The following is a 22,757-nucleotide window of genomic DNA, read 5'->3' as shown; positions in this document are numbered from 1 at the left end:
AAATAAATGTGGGCCAATGGGCCACATTTATCAAAAGTAGTGCAAACTGCTATGTGCAGTTTGCCTGTGGTGTGTTCCAGATTGTCTGTGGGAAATGGAAATAATAATACTCACCAGCGGCTTCTGGAGACCCAAGGATGTGTGGGACTGTTAGACTGACTCTCTCTCTATATATATGTAATTTAAGCACATAATTGTGAAATGATTGATTTGCTTAAACTTGATACTAGCAACCTTTGGTCTGATTTATTAGGTCAGCTGAGTAAAGTTAAACAATGATGCAAGAAATTCAAGTTATTCTCTAAATGGTTTCTGCTCAGATATTACAGAGCATTTCCTTCTATGGCTGGGGGAACATGAGATAGACATATTGGGCCAGTTTTAATATTAGTGAAGCAAACTGCACTGAATGTAATATGACTTACTAATGTACAGCGGGTGAAACTATTATGAAGACTGGATCTTGGTCTTCATGAATGTGGTGCACACTCCACGAGCCTGAAGTGCATGAATCATGTGCCCCAGAGTTCTTCTGGTGCACTTGGTTCATGGGGCATGCGCCACATTGCTGTCGGACTTGCCGAATACGCACAGAAAAGCCCCTTTCTGTGCACAGTATTGTGTCACACAATACCAGCACAAACGCATAAATACATCCAGAATTCTGGCGCAGACTACTTAGTAAATCTGGGCCACCGCTAAATGTCCAGGAGCAGGAGCAGGAACTTCAAACTGATCGGCCCCAGTGCAAAGTCTGTGCCAGCCCCCCAACTATAATGTATGGTTTATAGTACTAGTCTTTTCATATGGGAAAGTGACACCTTTTCGTCCCCCCTAAACCCCTTTGGCCCAGTTGCGACCGCACCCTCTGCACCACCTCAAGTTACGCCCCTGTCCAGGAGGGAAATCCATTATATAAAATGAATTCTGCAGTGGTACTTATGCAGGAACGCTGCAAACCTTCTCTAGATTTTAGCCCATTTAAAACAGGTGCGGACACCAGGCAAAACAGGCAAGATAAAGCGTTAAGACAACGCAAAATGACTCGTCCCTCAAACTTTTTTAAGACATCAACGGTGAGTGCCAACTCCTTTTTCTACTCTATATATTCGCTTGTGAAGATTTGCACCTATGGCTATCCGCAGTTAGAGCACTACCTTTATGATTCCTGTCTTACTCTATACAAATCATGCTTAAATTACGCATTCAAGCAAAAATCCTCATGTGAAGATTGCTTATAGTGCCCCTTTGTTTTTTCCAATTTCTAATTTTTCATTGCTTCTCTAGATTTTAATCTTTGTAATCCAATAGTTATAAATTGTAAGGAACTCAATACCTTGATGGACTTGCTATTAAAGGGAACCTACCATTTAAATTAACCCACCCAAAGTAAATACTAAATTAAATAAACTATGATTAAAAAGCTTTTCCCTTATCCCTAAATGGTTCCTTTCCATGGCTGCAATGTTACAAACTCAGTTGGTAAACTTATATGCAACTCACCTGAGGTTAGTCCAATGATAATAATGGATCCCTGCAAAATATTTTACTTGTATTCTCCTACTCCCCTTTCCTGATTGACAGGTATAACTGCTTGGACATACTGCTGTATGGAATAGTAATTAGGGACTGTCTGCCAATATTCAACTACAGACATATACAGCTCTGTGTACTTATTAACAGGGGTAAAAAACCTGTGTTAAATGTTTTACACAGTGGGGGTCATTTTCTAAGGCCAGAATCGCTATTTTTCGGCGGGTTTCCCGAATATTACCGATTTGTGCCGTTCCCTGAATTGCCCGGGGTTTTTGGCGCATGCCAGTGGATTGTGGCGCATCAGCGCAGGCATGCATGTGACGGAAATTGGGGGTGTGGCTGTTGGAAAACCAGGCAGATTCGGAAATTTTTTTTTTAAAAAATGTGTCGCTTGACACGTGCTTACCTGCACCCAAGATAGGACCGTGAACTTCGGCGGACTTCAGCGCAGCAGCGACATCGGGCGCACTACCTTAGTGAATCGTCGGAAGACCCGAATCCTCGACGGTGAACGCGCCGCTGGATCGCGACAGGACCGGGTAAGTAAATGTGCCCCATTGTCTTTCTAGAATGTAGATAGAGAGAGCTCTGTTACATCATTTAGCACTACATTTCATGTAATCAGGGTGATGTAATTTAAGGTCCTTTAGCCCATTATATTTGCTTGGCATGGGGAGGAGTAGAAGTCCATGATGGCATGGTGTGATTTCATGTGATCAGATGCATACATGAGGTGGATGTTAATGTTACTGGGTAAAAGACCTTCGAAGACATCACCCTGGTCACTTGATATGAAGTGATGAATAGTAATATGGCATGGAGAGGAGTAGATGGGTCGGGTCGGCTGAGCAAGAAACATCCCCTCTGATGCCAGATGAGATAACGTTAAGTTGATTTTATGGATGTAATGGGAATAATTTTTAGCTAAAAGAAAGGTAGCATTTAGTTCATAGGGCTCTATGGTAACCTTTCATATAGCCCTCTTCTCACTGCTTTCTGCAGTCAGGCTGCTCTGCCCACTCAATGCATCTGGCTCATCCCTGCCTCCTAGATCTTCAGATAACCAGAGAATAACATCACAATTTGGAGGCAAAGCTGGGCCAGATGCATGGAGTGGGCAGAGCAAACTGCCTACAGGAGGTGGGATACCTGGCTGAAGGAGGCGGGTTTTCTGACTGTATAACTGCATCCTACAAAAGAGTGAAAGAAGATTTTTCATTCATGCTGCAACCTAGAAATATGCTAAAAACACCTCCAGGGGACAAACATATTAAAGAACAAGGTACTGTGGGTTTAGGGGGTTAGTGTGGTGACTAGAGATGAGCGAGCACTAAAATGCTCGGGTACTCGTTATTCGAGACGAACTTTTCCCGATGCTCGAGTGCTCGTCTCGAATAACGAGCCCCATTGAAGTCAATGGGAGACTCGAGCATTTTTCAAGGGGACCAAGGATCTGCACAGGGAAGCTTAGCCAAGCACCTGGGAACCTCAGAAAAGGATGGAAACACCACGGAAATGGACAGGAAACAGCAGGGGCAGCATGCATGGATGCCTCTGAGGCTGCTTAATCGCACCATTATGCCAAAACTATGGGCAACAGCATGGCAATGACAGAGTGATCGAATGAGGCTAGATAGCATCTAAAACATCCAATAATTGACCCTGACACTATAGGGGACGGCATGCAGAGGCAGCGGCAGCAGCGGCAGGCTAGAGAGTGTCTTGGCAACATACCCCAAATGGACTCAGGCTTAAAACCAATGGGTGGCAGAGAGGAACCAAAGGAGGTGAGCAAGAAGCGCTCAAATAATATCGGTAAATGATAAAAGTTTGCCAGTATATTTTGTGGATTACACAGCAGGGTGGCGACAAAGTTAACAAGTTTGATGAGGAAGCCATGAAAACAACTCAAAATTCTGCCTGACACAGCTCGTATAATAAGGGGACCATGTATGGAGGCAGTGAACTAGTAGTAGATTAAAGGTGCTGCAGTTAAAACTATGTTAGTTGGATCTTGGGATGGAGCTGGCGCTCCGCTGCCAGGCGAGCTTTCGCCAATCCAAGCCCCTGTCTATAGGCTACTCCCCAAACAGCACTTTTAAGAACCTTTTGTATAAGATCAAGTGTAGTAGCGTTCTTATAAGTTTAGGATATGGCGGGTGAGGGGAATGTAAACAGATGCGCAAGAAGCGCTGAAATAATATTGGTAAATGATAAAAGTTTGCCAGTATATTTTGTGGATTACACAGCAGGGTGGCGACAAAGTTAACAAGTTTGATGTGGAAGCCATGAAAACAACCCAAAATTCTGCCCGACGCAGCTCGTTTGATAAGGGGACCATGTATGGAGGCAGTGAACTAGTAGTAGATTAAAGGTGCTGCAGTTAAAACTATGTTAGTTGGATCTTGGGATGGAGCTGGCGCTCCGCTGCCAGGCGAGCTTTCGCCAATCCAAGCCCCTGTCTATAGGCTACTCCCCAAACAGCACTTTTAAGAACCTTTTGTATAAGATCAAGTGTAGTAGCGTTCTTATAAGTTTAGGATATGGCGGGTGAGGGGAATGTAAACAGATGCGCAAGAAGCGCTGAAATAATATTGGTAAATGATAAAAGTTTGCCAGTATATTTTGTGGATTACACAGCAGGGTGGCGACAAAGTTAACAAGTTTGATGTGGAAGCCATGAAAACAACCCAAAATTCTGCCTGACATAGCTCGTTTGATAAGGGGACCATGTATGGAGGCAGCTATATGGACTACTTTTGGAGGCAGCTATGGCGATGGCGTGTGGAGGTAGCAATGGAGACAACGTGTGAAGGCAGCTAAAAAGACGACGTGTGGAGGCTGCTATGGAGACAATGTAATTTGGATAGTGCCTGTATGTGGCAGTCCAAAAAAGTTTTCAGACCAGAGGAGCAGGTAGCTGGTCCTCCAGAAAAATTACATAGATTGAGTGCCTGTATGTGGCAGTCCAAAAAAGTTTTCAAACCAGAGGAGCAGGTAGCTGGTCCTCCAAAAAGATTAAATAAATTGAGTGCCTGTATGTGGCAGTCCAAAAAAGTTTTCAAACCAGAGGACCAGGTAGCTGGTCCTCCAGAAAAATTACATAGATTGAGTGCCTGTATGTGGCACTCCCAAAAATTGTTTAAAACAGAGGACAGGGTAGTTGGCCCTCCAGAAAAATTAAATACATAGAGTACTATAGCCAGAGCCAGTTGGCCCTGGCAAAAAAATTGCCAGTTTCCTCTGCTTTAGTGTACAAAGAGGAGGAGAAGGAGGACAATGAGGAGGAGGAGTGCATACATTATTCAGGTTCAGCTTCTTTCACCTGGTGGAGAATGGAAATGCGGAGAAATCCAGGCTTTATTCATCTTGATAAGCGTCAGCCTGTCAGCGCTGTCAGTCGACAGGCGTGTATGCTTATCGGTGATGATGCCACCAGCTGCACTGAAAACCCGCTCGGACAACACGCTAGCGGCAGGGCAGGCAAGAACCTCCAAGGCGTACAGCGCCAGTTCGTGCCACATGTCCAGCTTTGAAACCCAGTAGTTGTAGGGAGCTGTGTAATCATTTAGGACGATGGTATGGTCAGCTACGTACTCCCTCACCATCTTTCTGTAAAGATCAGCCCTACTCTGCCGAGACTGGGGACAGGTGACAGTGTCTTGCTGGGGTGACATAAAACTGGCAAAGGCCTTGTAAAGTGTACCCCTGCCAGTGCTGGACAAGCTGCCTGGTCGCCTACTCTCCCTCGCTACTTGTCCCGCAGAAGTACGCCCTCTGCCGCTAGCGCTGTCAGAAGGGAAATACTGTTTCAGCTTGTGCACCAGGGCCTGCTGGTATTCATGCATTCTCACACTCCTTTCCTCTCCTGGGATGAGAGTGGAAAGATTTTGCTTGTGCCGTGGGTCCAGGAGAGTGAATAACCAGTAATCGGTGCTGGAATAAATTCTTTGAACGCGAGGGTCACGGGATAGGCAGCTTAGCATGAAATCTGCCATATGCGCCAGAGTCCCAACGCACAAGAATTCACTCCCCTCACTGGCCTGACTGTCCATTTCCTCCTCCTCCAACTCCTATTCTTCTGCCCATACACGCTGAACAGTGAAGGACTGAACAATGGTCCCCTCTTCTGTCTCGACAACATTCTCCTCCTCTTCCTCCTCATCCTCCGATATGCTCTGAGAAACAGACCTAAGGTTGCTTTGGCTATCAACAAGGGAATCTTCTTCCCCCGTCTCTTGTGACGAGCGCAAAGCTTCCGACTTCATGCTGACCAGAGAGTTTTTCAACAGGCCAAGCAGCGGGATGGTGAGGCTGATGATGCCGGCATCACCACTGACCATCTGTGTTGACTCCTCAAAGTTACTCAGCACCTGACAGATATCAGACATCCACATCCACTCCTCATTGTAGACTTGAGGAAGCTGACTGACCTGACTACCAGTTCTGGTGGAAGTTGACATCTGGCAGTCTACAATCGCTCTGTGCTGCTGGTAAACTCTGGATAACATGGTCAGTGTTGAATTCCACCTCATGGGCACGTCGCACAACAGTCGGTGAGCGGGCAGTTGGAGGCGGCACTGCGCTGCCCTGAGAGTGGCAGCATCTGTGCTGGACTTCCTGAAATGCGCACAGATGCGGCGCACCTTCGTGAGCAAATCAGACAGATTGGGGTATGTCTTGAGGAAACGCTGAACTATGAGATTTAACACATGGGCCAGGCATGGCACATGTGTCAGTCTGCCGAGTTGCAGAGCTGCCACCAGGTTACGGCCGTTGTCACACACAACCATGCCTGGCTTCAGGTTCAGCGGTGCCAGCCACAGATCAGTCTGCGCCATGATGCCCTGTAATAACTCTTGGGCGGTGTGCCTTTTATCGCCTAGGCTCAGCAGTTTGAGCACCGCCTGCTGTCGCTTAGCGATGGCACTGCTGCTGTGCCTAGAGCTACCGACTGATGGCGCCATGCCCACGGATGGTAATGCAGAGGAGGAGGTGGAGGAGGGGTGGGAGGAGGAGGAGGCATAGAAGGCCTTTGAGACCTGGACCGAGGTAGGCCCCGCAATCCTCGGCGTCGGCAGTATATGACCAGCCCCAGGGTCAGACTCGGTCCCAGCCTCCACCAAGTTAACCCAATGTGCCGTCAGCGATATATAGTGGCCCTGCCCGGCAGCACTCGTCCACGTGTCCGTGGTCAGGTGGACCTTGTCAGAAACGGCGTTGGTCAGGGCACGGAGGATGTTCTCTGACACGTGCTTGTGCAGGGCTGGGACGGCACATCGGGAAAAGTAGTGGCAGCTGGGGACCGAATACCGAGGGGCGGCCGCCGCCATGAGGTTTGAAAAGGCCTCGGTCTCTACCAGCCTATAGGGCAGCATCTCCAGGCTAAGCAACTTGGAGATGTGGACGTTGAGGGCTTGGGCGTGTGGGTGGGTTGCGCTATACCTCCTTTTGCGCTCCAGCGTCTGGGGTATGGAGAGCTGAATGCTGGTGGATGCTGTGGAGGATCGTGGAGGCGAAGATGGGGTTTTCGCACGGGAGGTGTTTGGGCCGGGGTCCTGGGCAGGGGGCTGACTAGCAGATGACACAGGGGAAGGAGCAGTGGTGTGCCCGGCCGGAGGTGAACGGACTTGGTGCCATTGAGTGGGGTGTTTAGCATTCAGATGCCTGCGCATACTGGTGGTAGTTAAGCTAGTAGTGGTGGAACCCCTGCTGATCCTTGTTTGGCAAAGGTTGCACACCACAGTCCGTCGGTCATCCGGTGTTTCTTTAAAGAACCTCCAGACTTCTGAAAATCTAGCCCTCGCCACGGGAGCTTGACTACGGGCAACATTTGGCGCTGATGCACCAGCTCTGGCCCTGCCTCTCCGTCTGGCCCCACCACTGCCTCTTCCAACCTGTTATAGGACTCGCCTCCGTCTCAGAAGCACTGTGTTCACCCGGCCTATCAACCCAGCTTGGGTCTGTCACCTCATCATCCTCCGATCCCTCAGTCTGCTCCCCCCTCGGACTTCCTGCCCTGACAACAACTTCACCACTGTCTGACAACCGTGTCTCCTCATCGTCCGACACCTCTTTACACACTTCTTCCACTACGTGAATAATGTCATCATCACCCACAGACTGCGACTGGTGGAAAACCTGGGCATCGGAAAATAGCTCAGCAGCAGCAGGACAAGTGGTTTGTGACTGTGGGAAGGGTCCAGAAAACAGTTCCTCAGAGTATGCCGGTTCAAATGCCAAATTTTGCTGGGAGGGGGCAGACTGGGGGGAAGGAGGCTGAGGTGGAGGAGCTGGAGGAGTGCCGATTTCGGTGACATGGGTGGACTGCGTGGAAGACTGACTGGTGGACAAATGGCTAGAAGCATTGTCCGCAATCCACGACATCACCTCTTCGCACTGTTCTGGCCTCAACAGTGCTCTACCACGAGTCCCAGTAACTTGAGACATGATGAACCTAGGGAGTGTACCTCTGCGGCGTTCCCCTGCTCCCCCATCAGCGGGTGGTGTCTCAACCCGCCCAGGACCACGGCATCTGACCCCTGCAGTAGTTGGACGCCCACGTCCACGCCCTCGTCCTCTACCCCTAGCCCTCGGGTTAAACATTTTCCAAATTAAAGTGTAAACTTGAAAAAAAAATTTTTTTGTTTATTTTTTTTTAGTTTTTTATTTTTGCTATCCTATTGCTATGGCTAGTTTCTAACCTACACTGACAGCACAAAACTGGATTTTGTGCTTTGCAAGAGGAGTTTGAGCTATAAAATGAAATACAGCTAAAAAAAAAAAAAAAATCAGCAGACTCTGCCTAATTCTACTCAAACCCCTAATAAATTGTCCCACTTCGGTGTTGGAGGTGGATATGCGTGTCACTAAGAGCTAAACACAACGGTCGCAGGTCTCCCAGCAAATTCCTCACAGTATGGTACTAGCTGCACTACTAGTGCCAGCAAGGCCAGCCGCAAGCAAACAAAAAAAAGGGAAATATAACGCTATTGTAGGCCTAAGTAAGCCGTTGGGGTTCTCCTAAGGCTATTTTGTAGCCTACAATGAGAGCACACTGCTTTGCAAGAGGAGTTTGAGCTATAAAATGAAATACAGCTAAAAAAAAAAAAATCAGCAGACTCTGCCTAATTCTACTCAAACCCCTAATAAATTGTCCCACTTTGGTGTTTGAGGTGGATATGTGTGTCACTAAGAGCTAAACACAACGGTAGCAAGTCCCCCTGCAAATTCCTCACAATATGGTACTAGCTGCACTACTAGTGCCAGCAAGCCCAGCCACAAGCAAATAAAAAAAAAAAAAGTATAACGTTATTGTAGCCCTAAGAAGGGCTGTTGGGTTCTTGTAGAATCACTCCTGCCTAACACTATTCTAATAGAACACCCTAACGCTTTCCCTGACCAGCAGCAGCTCGCTCCCTAGCGGCATCCAGACACAGAATGATCCGAGCAGTGCGGGCAGGGGCTAGTCTATTCCAGGGTCACCTGATCTGGCCAGCCAACCACTGCTATCGACGTGTAAGGGTACCACGTCATGCTGGGTGGAGTGCAGAGTCTCCTGGCTTGTGATTGGCTCTGTTTCTGGCCGCCAAAAATCACAACGGCGGGAGATGCCATTTTCTCGAGCGGGCGAAGTATTCGTCCGAGCAACGAGCAGTTTCGAGTACGCTAATGCTCGAACGAGCATCAAGCTCGGACGAGTATGTTCGCTCATCTCTAGTGGTGACAGGTTTGCTTTATAGTGTCTAGAAAATATAATTCACAAACAACCAAATGATGGCAGAATATTGCCATACATCTTTGAAATTTCATAGAAGAGGAATACTGTTGCCAGTCAACTTTTGTCCAAATTATATTACCATCCAATTTAGTAATTTCATAGAATTGCAAACAGTCAACTATTTTGTGTCATCAAAAATGCTCCATAAATAAATTTACTATACTAGAAAATTTATTTAGCAAAGGTAAGTGAGCATTGAGGTGTTAAAGTTTCCATTTGCTGTGCTGTATAGAACATAAATAAGTCACAGTAGGGTCACACAAGAAATGAAAACTCAGTGGTGCCAATTGTGGGTAGAGTCGCCAATTTTATATTGAGATAGCCCTGCACTATTGTGAATACAACTTTATGAGGAGTTGAGTAATATGAAGTAAACTGTGCTCCTAATTTCACCACATTTCCCATTTTAACATGATACGAAATCTACAGACATCAAAGCCAAAATCAGCAGGAGGTCAGTGCACAGGTCTAGGCAGTCTTATCAGAGGATTGTTTACCATTCTGCAGGTCATGTAAAAAATCTATTGATATAATTAACAGTGGGATATAATTAACCTAATTAAAACCAGACCTTTCCTGCATATTGATATACTTGCATTAGATTTTGGCCAGCATGTTGGGGGTTAAAATGTTCACCACAACCCCAGATAAATTCTTTGAAGGGTCTCGTTTCCGAAATGGTATAATTTCTCAGGGGTTTCTATTGCACTGGTACCTCACAGGCCTTTGGAACGTGACATGGCACTCCAAATCCAAATGTGTGAAAACAGAGCTCCAAAAGCAAAATGTCACTCCTTCCTTTCTCAGCCCTGCTGTGTGCCCAGCCTGTCAATGATTGGCACATGTGTGGTATTGTCTGACACCCCTTCCCCCCCATGCGGCCAAACAAACACCTGCTCGACAAACCCCCCGCGGCTGCACAAGCGATGTATGTGTATATACATATATATGCATATAATGTATATATAGTCCGAGAAAGGCTCCTGATTCAGGAGCTGAAACATAGCACTCTTGGAATAAAGTAATTCTATTTTTTATTTATTCGGTGTGCCACCATATTTTTAATTTTATATATATATATATATATGTGTGCTTTTGTATATGCCGTGTATATGGTATGTATGTATATGCTCTATACTGAATGTGTGTGTATTTCCGGTATTTGTGTGTATATGCATATATATACATATATATATTGTATATAATGTGTATGCAGTATGTGTGATGTGTATATACTGTATGTGTGTATCTACTTTATGAGTTTGTATATACTCTGTATTAGTGTATAAATGTATATGTGTGCATAAATGTGTGTGTATAAGTGTATACTTGTATGTATATGGGTTCGAGTGTAGAACTTTATGTGTGTGTATAAGTATATAAAGGTGTGTAGAAAAAAAATTATGGTTTCTAGCCAGATTAAGTATTATAAAGAAGTGGTCCTCTGCGGACCCTCCCTCGCTTGGATTGTGGAAAAGTATAACTAATAAAACAATTTTGGCAGAAGGTTTTGAGAAGGTGTCGCTAAAATCCAAACAGACATTTCTTAAGGTATGGTCCAAGTGGATAGAGTTGTTCTGCTCTGCGGAGGAGAAAATGTTATTAAATTGACTTGAATTGAATTGACGGCCAGGATTCGAGGTGTGGGGAAGGGAGAGAGGTTGCCTTAGTTTATTTTTTTCTCTCTTTTTGGTTCTTCATTACTTACTTGACTATTGCGAGGTTATTATGGCGGGAGGGAGGTGCGGGGGTGAAAAGGTACAATGTGACACAATCCCTGTTTTACTGAGGGTTATTGTATTTTGTGAAATATATACTGTTTTGTAATGTAAAATATGTGAATTCAGGTGTACATTAAAATGTTTAAATAAAAAGTATGTGTATATATCAGTGTATAAATGTGCATAATAGTATAAACATGTCTGTATAAGAGTACATTCACAAGGACGTATGGGGGACGTATATCTGGCTGCAAATTTGCTATCGGATATACTTCCCTCATATGCATCTATAGCGCCTGGGTTCAGTACGGTGAGTACAACAAGTACTCAATGTTTCGAGCCGTGGCCACAAAAGAAATAGATCATGCTCTATCTTTGGCCATAAGAATGGCCATGGGGCTCTATTCTCTATGGAGAGGGGAGGTGATCACCTCTCCTCCTCTCCAGCACGCCAGACGTGTGCCTGCCAGGCTATAGCCGGGCGGGCAAAGGTTTATGTGAATGCCTAAATATGTATAAATATTTTTTTCAGGGGGAAGGGGGGCCCCATGAAGAAATCTGCAATGGGGCCCAGCCTCTCCTAGTTATGCCCCTGTTTGAGATGTTAGGTTTATTAAATGGTGTTACTTGTGGGGGTATATAGTACATAAGCCTTTATAGGGCACTTCCAAACTGAACTGGTCGCCAAAAATTTTGTATTTTTCAAATCTCTTGAAAATTTGATTTTCTCTTGAAAAATGAAAATGTAAATTATGGAAATCAAAAGAAGACCAGTGGCAAAAAGGTTTCTATAAAATAAAAATTGTGGTATGATATTTTGTATAAAAAGTAGAACATTTGAAACTTTGAAAATTGTTACCCCCCAAATAACACACTGATCACCAAAATGATACTACTAAAATAAACTACTAAAAAGCAATCTCAAAATAACAGGGATATCTTAAAGTGTTAAAAAGTTATTACCACAGGAAGAGACACTGGTCAAATTTGTAAAAAAGGACCGATCCTTAATGTACAAACAGGCTGTGTCCTTAATGGGTTAAAAAGCAATAAAACCTATATAAATTTGTATAACTATAAACAAATGTGAGATGTGTTTTCTCCTTTTATCCAGCATGAACGTGTTAATTTTAAGACTAAATAATCATTTTATTGTCAAAATGTGAAAATTTCAAATGGTATGTTTGAAGGTTTGGAAAGTGGTGGACAGTCTGACACATTTTGGTAGAGAGTTCCAGAGTATGGGCGATGCATGGGAGAAGTCTTGGATTTGGTTGTGAGGAGAGCACATGGTAGTAGAGTGAATCTGAAGGTCCAGTGAGGAACGGAGATTACGTGTGGGACGGTATTGGATGATGAGTTCAGAGATATATGGAGGGGAGAGGTTGTGGATGGCTTTGTATGTCATGGTTAGTATATTAAATTGAATTGGCTGTGTAATGGGTAACCAATGGAGAGACTAGAAGAGAGGAGAGACAAAGGAGAAACAAGGAGAGTTTAGGATGGATTGAAGAGGGTTAGAGAGTTAAATGGGAGACCACTGAAAAGACTGTTGCAGTAATACAAGAGGTAGATGATAGGGGCATAGACTATTTGTAGACTGTGGATTGAGGAAGGATATGTTCTTGAGATGGAGGCAGCAGATTGTAGTAAGTGCCAGTATGTGAGGCTTAAAGGATAAAGCAGAGTCATAGATGACTCCAAGGCAGTGGACTTCAGGGACTGGGCAGAGTGTGGAGCCATGAATTGTGATGGATGGATCTGGTGGGTGGAATGTGTTAGGTAAAGGAAAGATTATTCTGTTAAAGAGTTCTGTTTTGTCCATGTTAAGTTTTAGAAAAATGGAAGAGAAGAACGAGGATATGATAGACACTCTGGAATTCTGGGTAGAAAAGATGAGATATCTGGACCAGAAATATCGATCTGTGTATCATCTGCATAGGAGTGCTATTGGAAGCTATGTCACTTAAAGAAGTGGTCCCTAAACTTTTTTTGCCCAGAGAACGGCTGTAAACATAAATTTTCACCAGGGGCCGGTTAATGGGGGGATGCGGTCTAGTGTCATAGTTTCATAGCCAGAAATGTATGTTTGCATGCCTCACCATAACTCCCTGTGTGCCTAACTTATATTGTCCAATTTCCTGAAGAAGCACGCCCCATTATAGTCCCCTGTCCTGGAGCATGCCAACTCCCATGTCTCCTTTACTGCCTCATGACTTCCTCCCATTTCCCCCACCTTCTGTTTCCAATGTCCCCTTTCCCAGTCGAGCTCTGTCAAAAACAAAATACTCACCTTCCTCATTCCCCTGCAGCAGTCTTCTCTGCCTTCACTTCTCTTCTGCATTAATGCATGGTTCTATTGTCGGTAGACACGATGTGATGACATCATGATGTTCGTCATCAATAGTGAAGTGCATTAGTGTGGAAATTAAGTAAATGAAGTGAAGACTGCTGCAGGGGAACAGAGAAGGTGAGTATTTATATAATTTTTTGTTTTTACAGCGGTCGTCGTGGCCCGGTACTAGGTGTTCGACAGCCTGGTCTTGGGCCGCAGACCTGTGGATGGGGAACACTGACTTAACCCCTTATCACCAACACTAGTTTTCAGCTCAATGACCAGACTCGATTTTTCAAATCTGACATGTCTCACGATAATTGGTTATAACTTTGGAACGCTTTGACATATTCTGGTGATTTTGAGAATGTTTTCTCGTGACACATTGTACTTCATGTTAGTTATAAAATTTAAGTGATAAGTTTTGCGTTTCATTCTGAAAAAAAGTGAACATTTGGCAAAAGTTTGTAAAAATTCTTCATTTTCCAAGTTTGAAATGTTCTGGTTTCCAGACAAGATGTAAAACTACCCAAAAAGTTTGATAATTAACATTTACAGAATATCTGCTTTATGTTGGGATGATAGTTTATGCTTCCGGTCATTTTTCTAGGATGTTATGAGGTGCAGAACTTTAGGTGCAATTTTTCTTATTTTCATGAAAATTGCGAAAACTCACATTTTGAGGGACAACTCGGCTTTCAAGTGACTTTGAGAGGCCTAAATAATAGTAAAACCCCATAAATTACCCCACTATAGAAAGTTCACCCCTCAACATATGTAAAACAACTTCTATTAAGTCTATTAACCCTTTAAGTGTTTCACATGGGTTAAAAAATATGGACCTGTGATTTAGAAACTATAGAATTTTTTTGGAAAATACATTCATTTAGGCCAAAACTGACATTTTCAGAATAAATTAAATGATGAAACGCACTGCAACGCTTGATGCCCAATTCCTCCCGAGTTTAGTGATACCCCATATGTGGTGGTAAACTGCTGTACGGGCGCACGGTCGAGTATAGAATGAATGGAGGCGCCACAGATTTGTATTGTCACATTGTACAACCTATAAATTTTTATTTTTTTTGGTAATGCGAACATATGAGGGCTTATTTTTTATGGGATGAGATACAATGTATAGATAATTTATTTTGGGAGTCTAAAGCTTATTCATGAGATTTTATTAACTATTTCAAGGGGGACACAAACAAAATCATCAATTTTTATTTTGGATTGTTAGCATTTTTTTTTACCCCGCTCACCGTAACGTAAAAATAATATTTTATCTTTATTCTCTGGTTCACTACGATTGCGGTGTTACCTCATTTATATAGTTTTTCTTATTTTTGCTCAATTTTCCTGAGCAAAACCAATATTGGAGAAAATCACATTGTTTTTACTATTGACAACTTTTCAGGGCCATAACTTCTGTATTTTTCTGTTGTCAGATCTGGTTGAGGGCTTATTTTTTGCGAAAACAGTTGTTCTTTTCAGTCGTATAATATTAGGGAACGTAACTTTTTTTGATCACTTTTTAGAACATTTTTTGTGATGGTGTTTGATGAAAAATTGTATATTATGGGAAGTTTTTCGAGTTTTTTTTTACGTAGTTCACCGAGCGGGTTCAATATTGATTTAAATTTATTTTCCAGATTAATACGGACACGTATTATTTAATTATATTATAAAAAGATTTAATTTTTTTTTTAACTTTTTTACATTTTCTACTTCTTGGCTTGAATAAGCGATCATCCGATCGCTTATTCAAGCCTTTACACTGCAATACACTTGTATTGCAGTGTACAGTGTAAGTAACTGAGCATGCCGCGAGACCCGGTGTCCCGAAATCTTCTTCTGCCGCGCTGCCGTAGAAAGGCGTACGCATCAGAAGAAGTACCCTTAATGACCGCCGTAAAAAGCCAATACGGCGGTCATTAAGGGGGTTAAAGGTTAACCGTCATTCTGAGCAAAACAAACAAAAATACATACATACATACATACATACATACATACTAATTCTGCTTCAGACATCCCTGGGAATCATTCCTCAAACTATTTTGCCCCTCAGATTCCATTTAGTACCTTTTTTGGACCATAGCAACCATGGTTTCCAGCTCCATCAAACTACAATCAGCAAGATGGAGGGGCTGAACCTGGCTCCCGTGAAATCATCACAAGCTCCTGCTGCTGACCAATGAGACCACAAGTTGTGCTTCTTAGAATAAGCCACATGGGCGAGTGTGGAGCTTGTAGCTAAGGTCTATGGTGTGAAGATGTATTCAATTACAAGAAAAGTTTCAGTATTATAACTTTTGCAACTAGAGAAGAGTGAACACCGATAGAAGTAATAGGGTGCATGGACACAATGGGGCTTATTTACTGAGGGTCCCCAGCCGAATCTTCGTCGGGTGTCCCGACTTTTCGGGGATTGTGGCGGGAATTGTGTCACACGCGATCGGATTGTGTCGCAATCACGCCGACTTTCACGCAACACAAATCGGGAGGCGGGCCGTCGGTCGATCCGACAAATTCGGACTAAGCATGGGATTTAACATTCTAATTTTTGTGGCAAGCCAAGCACTTACATGCAGAAGAAGAAGGTGAACTCCAGCGGACCTGAGTAGGGAGCGGCACATGCAGGTTATCGGGCATAGGATCTACGTGGATCGTGGCAGATGTGCATTCCGGTGGACATTCCGGATCGCGACTCTGGCGGGTAAGTAAATGTGACCCACTGGGTTAAATAGATTGTTCCCAAAATCAAATAACACCACAAAAAAATTAAACACAAAGCCAAAATATAGAAAGCGTAAAATAACTTTTCTAGATCAATTAAAACAAATCCATTTTAAAAGACAACATACACAGAAAAAGTCCATCAATGGTCAAATAATTAACTATACATAATAAAAAGATCATAGTAGACTTGTATAGAGGTATAGAAGGTAGAGTCCTCATATCAAGTCAAGGTATTTGCTTACACACAAGCATTACACTATAAAATGTTGTTGATGAAAAATTTGGGAGAGAATTATTTCTGGGGGTTGACAATTCTACCACTGAAGAGAACATGATTTTGATTAAGTATTAAAATAAGAAAAGGACGGTCAGTTGTAATTTGAGGTGGATGCATTGTAGGAATTATCTCCAACGCTTTACCAGCTGCTGCTTCTGTCCGCTTCTCATTAACATTGATTGCAGCTTTATGGATAGCCTAAGGAGGTTAAGAAAAACTGCTATCAGAAGAAGATGGAATGAATGGATGAAGAAGATAAATAACCCTGCAATTCACTTGATGCTTAGGAGATAGATATACAATGGAAAGTCCAAGGCAGATAAGGGAAACTAACTCCTAAGAAGGCCTATACAGGCCTCTAATAGACAGACATTGTAAAATCAGGCAGCACTCCAGACTGTAGGTATACAATTCAAAGGTGACATTTATTCAAGATTGATGAAGTTGTCTCACACTGAACCTTTGCACATGGAAAAATTTAACCTTTGAATTATATATCTGTAGTCTGTAGTGCCGCTTGCTTTTACAGTGTTTGTCTATTAGAGGCTTGCCTATTATTAGATAGTTAGAAATACTTACCGTAGAAATCTTTGAGTCAGCTTCTCCAATAACACCAGACAGGTCAGCGGTGTTTAAGAAAAGGTCGAGTAGTCCCATTCTACTTAGTGTTTCTTTAAGGTTGATAGTACTAGAGATGGAGAATTTTGGGATAACTGAATTCACCATTCTGTTTAAAAAGAAAATGAAAGACAATTTGTAAACTATGTCCGTCATAGGTTAACTGCTTAACGTCGGCTGTGGGTGCATGGAGAGGGCTCACAGGCCGAGCTCTCTCTATAGCTACTAAGTCATTGCTACATATCGCAGCAATGACTTATTGGTAACACCTGCAATCGGTGATAGCACCGATCGCGGGTGTTGACCTGCACATCGCCACCGGCAAAGCTGACAGTGGCTTCAAAAAGATGGCGGAGCATGGGCACCGCCATCTTGTTGGAGATTGTCGCTCCCTGTGATCAGGGAGCGGCGATTGGTTGCCATGACAGCCTCGTGTCTTCCGAAGACCCAAGGCTGTCTTGTTTTAACCCATTGATTACAGTGTGTGATTCACACGTTGTAATGAATGAGGAGGAAAATTGGATTGATCAGACAAACTAGGGTTAAAGTACCCTAGGGGTTCTGAAAAATAGTAAAACTAAAAATAAGTTAAAAAAATTATAATAAAAACTAAAAATTCAAATAACCCCCCTCTCCCTAGAACTGCAGCGTCCAAAAATACCCGATCTATCAAAATACTGTATATACTCGAGTATAAGTCGACCCAAGTATAAGCCGAGGCCCCTAATTTTACCACAAAAACCTGGTAAAACATTCGTCTTGTTTACTCGAGTATAAGCCGAGTTTGGGTTTTCAGTACAAATTTTTGTGCTGAAAAACTAGGCTTATACTCGAGTATCTAAGGTATATAATCTTTTTTTCACTGTGTTTACCCACGTAACAAAATAGTGCCCGAATTTAAAAATGCCACTTTTTTTGCCATTTTAAAAAATATTAAAAAATTCAATAAAAGGTGATCAGAAGGTTGTGCAGTCCTAAATATGGCAGTATTGAAAACGTCATTAAAAGTTGCAAAAAATTACACTACCTACAGCTGTGTACACCAAAGTATGAAAAATGTCTGTAAGGAAAAATACAAGCAGTGAACTCGCCTTCCGACGCCCCCCAGCAGGTCCTCTTCTATACAGTGATGCTCCGGCATCGGCTCCGTGTCCCTGCGCTGTCCGTCACAGGCACCATGACGTCAGCAGCTCGCTGACATCATAGCAGCTCGCTGACACATAGTAGACCGTCAGCGAGCGGCTGACAGTGCGGGGTCACGGAACCAATGCCGGAGCATCGATGTATAGAAAAGGACCTGCCGGGGGGCATTGGAAGGTGAGTACACAGGTTTTTTTTTCTTGACTTGAGTATAACCCTAGGTGAGGTTTCTCAGCACATTTTACTCAGCCTCTATACCCGAGTATATACGGTAGTTGTCATTAATTTCCATCACGTCATCACACTGTCAGCACTGGGCGCATTATTCCGTGTGCATAAGAGATCAGATCAGAGGCACAAGATCTGGAGATAAGACTGAGTTATACAGTAAGTGATGTATATACATGCCTTAGGCAGACTTGTAGTCATTTTTTAGTGCGGTGTAGTAATGTGCAGTTTTTTTCCCAGCTGGTAAATATTTCTATATGTGGTGTATTCATTACTGCAAAATTATTTGTATTGTACAGGTATGTGGGTATTGGTGTGGGTATATTTATGGGCAACTGTATTTCAGTGTTTCTTATATATAGGATGTGTATTTGTATGTGTAGAGTAATTATAGTATGTATAGTGTATATATGGTGCAATGTTTATGTGTTTATGCTTGTTATGCATACATCGTGTATGTGTGCTTATGTCTGTGGAGTGTATATATGAAATATGTGTTGAAGTATAATGTGCGGGATAGGGCCAGCAGCGAGTGTTCAGATATATGGGGGCCCACTGGAGTCTTGTTGCGCCACTGTCTGATGGGGTCCCAGTTACCTCAGTTGGATCCCTCATCTCTCCCAGAGAGTAATGGAGCAGAGGGCCTACATGACCGATTTGCTCCACACATCTAAATGGAAATGACAGAAATCGCTGAGCGGTGGCTAACTTTGCTTTGTGGGAAAACCCCTTTAAGGAGTTAAAAACAGTTCCAACTTTTGATGCACCAAAACGAGTGTCCCCCTATTGATTATTTAATACATTTTAATATTTTGGCTAAGAGGCTTAAAGGGGTATTTTGGGAATATGAATGTCTGACACAAAAACCCAAGATGATATAACTAAATGAATACAACAAAACTCAATGTCATTAGACACAAAACGGAGCTTAAATAATTTGATTTTATCATTTACAAAGTGTATGGCCTCTCTAAAGTAGGTGGAGCTATCACTAAGATGGCCGCCGCTGGAAACTACAAGTTCCATAATCCTTTAGTTTTCAGTAACTCCTCCTACCACTTATGCTCTAATGATATAACAGACTTTCTTGCTCTGTTACCATAGTAATGATGTGTAACTGCCATCACCACAACACTGACAATACTGGATGCACTTCAACCAACCAACAACAGCCAAACATAGTGGTGATCACATGACCTGCCCAGGCAGGTGTAGGACATGTGATGTGAACATGTGACCGGCGGCCATCTTCTGTCCTGCAACGGACTGCGTGGAGGAAATTAACGGACTGATTAAAGGGCCAGTAGCATTTTAATTCTTCATTAAAGTCTATGTCATCAGCATTTTCTGCTAAGCGGAGCAAAATTTTAAATAACAACTAATTACACATTAGCTTATATTTTGAGTCTCCATTAGTATATGAATTATGCTGATTCCTGGAATACCCCTTTAATAGAATTTCTCTTACTATTTCTATTGGGGTTTTCTATGTAGCAGTCACATCAAATACATCAGAGATAGAATTGCAATAGAAGATACACAGCTCTATAGAAAATGACATCATTACAACCAACACTTTCAATAGATGACATCACAGCTTTATTACATCTCCTCCCTGTACTCCATAGACCTCAATGAGTTGGCTCCAGACTATGGCTGCCTAAAACCCGGAGGAAAATACTGTTGAAGACTGTGTACCACTGCCTCTATAAAGATTGACTATGGCCTACATTAATAGATAGATATACAGACTGGTAGATACTCCCTTACCGCTTGTGCATTGATTTCTCCCATGTTTGAATTGTTTCTATGTTAAAATTGTTCTCTACTTCTGACAACTTCCCCTCATTTGGCAGGATGAATAAGGCATTGGCACCTCCTTCTAAGACCCAGATGCTGCAATAAAGTATGAGTTTGTCCATGCCTGCCCTCTATCCCATTCCTTTCTCAGATAGCACATATTTGAATAAAAGACAGGGTTATGGTAACAAGAGATATACAGTATATCTGAGAATGAAAGATACATAGAGGGGAGGGAAAAAAGGAGCATAGAGGTATCGGTATGTATATTGAGACCCTGAGTGACAAGTGATTAAAGACTGTTACCTCCACAAAGATTGACTATGGCCTACATTAACAGATAGATAGACAGACTGGCAGATACTCCCTTACCGCTTGTGCATTGATTTTTTCCATGTTTTAATTTTTTCTATGTTAAAATTGTTCTCTACTTCTGACAACTTCCCCTCATTTGGCAGAATGAATAAGGCATTGGCATCTCCTTTATAGGGTATGGAGATCACAGTAGCATCATCATTGAAAGCCACATTGTACATTCCTGTTCTGCTCATGAAAGACGCCTTCATAGTTGTATTCTCATTGACATGGAAGTCTCCCTCTTTGGTCCATTCACTGTTAAATTGGTTTTCCCATTTTGCTATAAAGAATAAAGAGAAGGATAATAGGAGATTATTATTTAGTAGTAGAGTGGTGAAATATGACAGATACTTCACTTATTACTGGCAGGGCTTAACAAAAAAACCCTGCCTGCAATAAGTGAAGTATGACCTATCTGCAGCAACCTATTTCTCAACAATAATTTGTAAAATAAAGTACCTTACCTTGAAAATAAATGTAATTAATAAGGACAAATACGGCGTCCTGGTCTACGCTGTCCAGCAGGTCAGCAATCTTGCCTTGAGTGTTATTTTCCACATAACTGTTGATCTGCTTTTTTGCTTCTTCTGTGTTTTTGAAATCAGTAGAAAAGGCCTCGGAGTGGTAGCGTGTCTTGGCTTCTTCCAAGAATGTCTGGAGAATCTTGTGCTCTTTGGAAATGAAGAGAGCATTCCCACCGCTGAGCTGTAATTCCCTGTCCACATCATTCAGGAGATGCAGAAGGTGGCCGAAACCTTCATGAATTTCTTGTTCTGAGATCTCAGAGGTGTTAAAACTGAGTGCTTCAATGATCTGTTTATAGGTCTGAGCCTTGGCACCAAGGGACAGGAAAGCAAATGCAGTAGAGATACTGACAGGTGAAAAGACAATGTTCTCAGAAGGATGATCTAGAGCTACTTGCCGATACAGGTCAAAAGCAAATTTACAATTGTATTTTGCTATTTTGTGAGAGGGTAGTGACTCATTTTGGTGATGGTGTTCCTTGCTGGTATTTTCCCCTTTCTTGTGATGCCCATCTTTGTGCTCATGGTGGTCATTCGTGTCATCGTCATGATGAGCAGAAAAGGCCAATGCAAATAGTAGTGCTACTCCAAAACACAGAAAGCCCTTCATATTTCTAAGAGGCAAAGAAAAATGCTTTACTAAAACTCTCTTTGTGGAAGATAAGTAAGTAATGACTATGTCATCTGAATCCCTTAGCAGTGGAGGGTTAAGTGTCCCATGGGCCCGGGCTGTTTACATGACTAGGACCTGTCGAAAAAACTTTTACCCCTCAAAAGAGGGGAGAACAAGGACCAACTGAGAGAATGCATATAAAACAATGAATCTTTATTAATGACATTATACATTAAAAATTACAATAAAAAACATAAAGTGGTGGTATACAGAAAGATGCGGAGCGATCCAATCTGGACAGAATGGAGTAATATGTATTAAAATGGAGAACAGCCTAGGTAAGAGATAAACCCAGTAGATATGGGGTGGCTATTGGTAGATAGTATTTATAAAAAACCTTGTGCTAATTAGCATATAAATCATTTTTGCTCTTACCAGGCAATGTGGGTGTTTGGAGTTCCGCTGTCCAGAGAGGGCCGCGTCCCCTGATATGATATATCTACATGCTTTGATGTCACGTTTACTATATGGTATCTACCTCATATGTATTTTTATTTTTATTTTATTTTTGTATATGTATAACTTTAGTAACAATTACGGTATTTATCACTTATGATATTTATGTATATATAGGAACAATTATGGTATCTATTATGTATATATACGTTATGTATATCTTTCTCTCCCCAAAACCCCACTACCTGTATCCAACCCTTTACCTAAATGACTAGGACCTGCCAGTGTCCAAACCCACATATGCCTGGATGTTTGGACTTAAGTGCTACTCTATATACTCTACATCCTCTATATAATTAATCTTGTACTGTTCATAAAAGTAATTTAATGATGAACTTAGTTCCTGCTTTTATAACCTATCTATATAGGAAACACAATTACATTCTCTAACTGCATGAAACCCTCCATCCTGACTACCAGCCAGACCAGATCTTCCAGTCAGTGTAGGAGATGTGTATGCTGTCCCTGCCCCGGCCTCTGTGCTCTGCATCCGATCTACCCCTCATACAGTAAATACTTGGTAAGCCGAGGCTCCTAATATCACCACTTATAAAAACTGGTAAATATTATCGA

General features: G+C 42.6%; 1 protein-coding gene across 1 annotated transcript in view; it reads right to left on the bottom strand.

The window, feature by feature from the left end:
* The window catches only part of LOC140070186 (uncharacterized), a 29,115-nt gene extending 7,446 nt beyond the window's left edge, over positions 1 to 21,669 (bottom strand). The window contains exons 1-5 of the mRNA XM_072116530.1: positions 20,996 to 21,669; positions 20,547 to 20,811; positions 16,968 to 17,115; positions 16,412 to 16,586; positions 115 to 213 (exon numbers count right to left, since the gene is read on the bottom strand). Of these exons, the coding sequence (XP_071972631.1) occupies positions 115 to 213; positions 16,412 to 16,586; positions 16,968 to 17,115; positions 20,547 to 20,811; positions 20,996 to 21,665 (1,357 nt within the window). The 5' untranslated portion in view covers positions 21,666 to 21,669. The remainder of the gene's footprint in view (positions 1 to 114; positions 214 to 16,411; positions 16,587 to 16,967; positions 17,116 to 20,546; positions 20,812 to 20,995) is intronic.
* Between the last annotated feature and the right edge of the window lie 1,088 nt (positions 21,670 to 22,757).

The sequence above is a fragment of the Engystomops pustulosus genome, chromosome 7 (assembly GCF_040894005.1).
Source record: "Engystomops pustulosus chromosome 7, aEngPut4.maternal, whole genome shotgun sequence".
NCBI classification, from domain to species: domain Eukaryota; kingdom Metazoa; phylum Chordata; class Amphibia; order Anura; family Leptodactylidae; genus Engystomops; species Engystomops pustulosus.
This window is presented reverse-complemented; position numbering and strand designations above follow the sequence as displayed.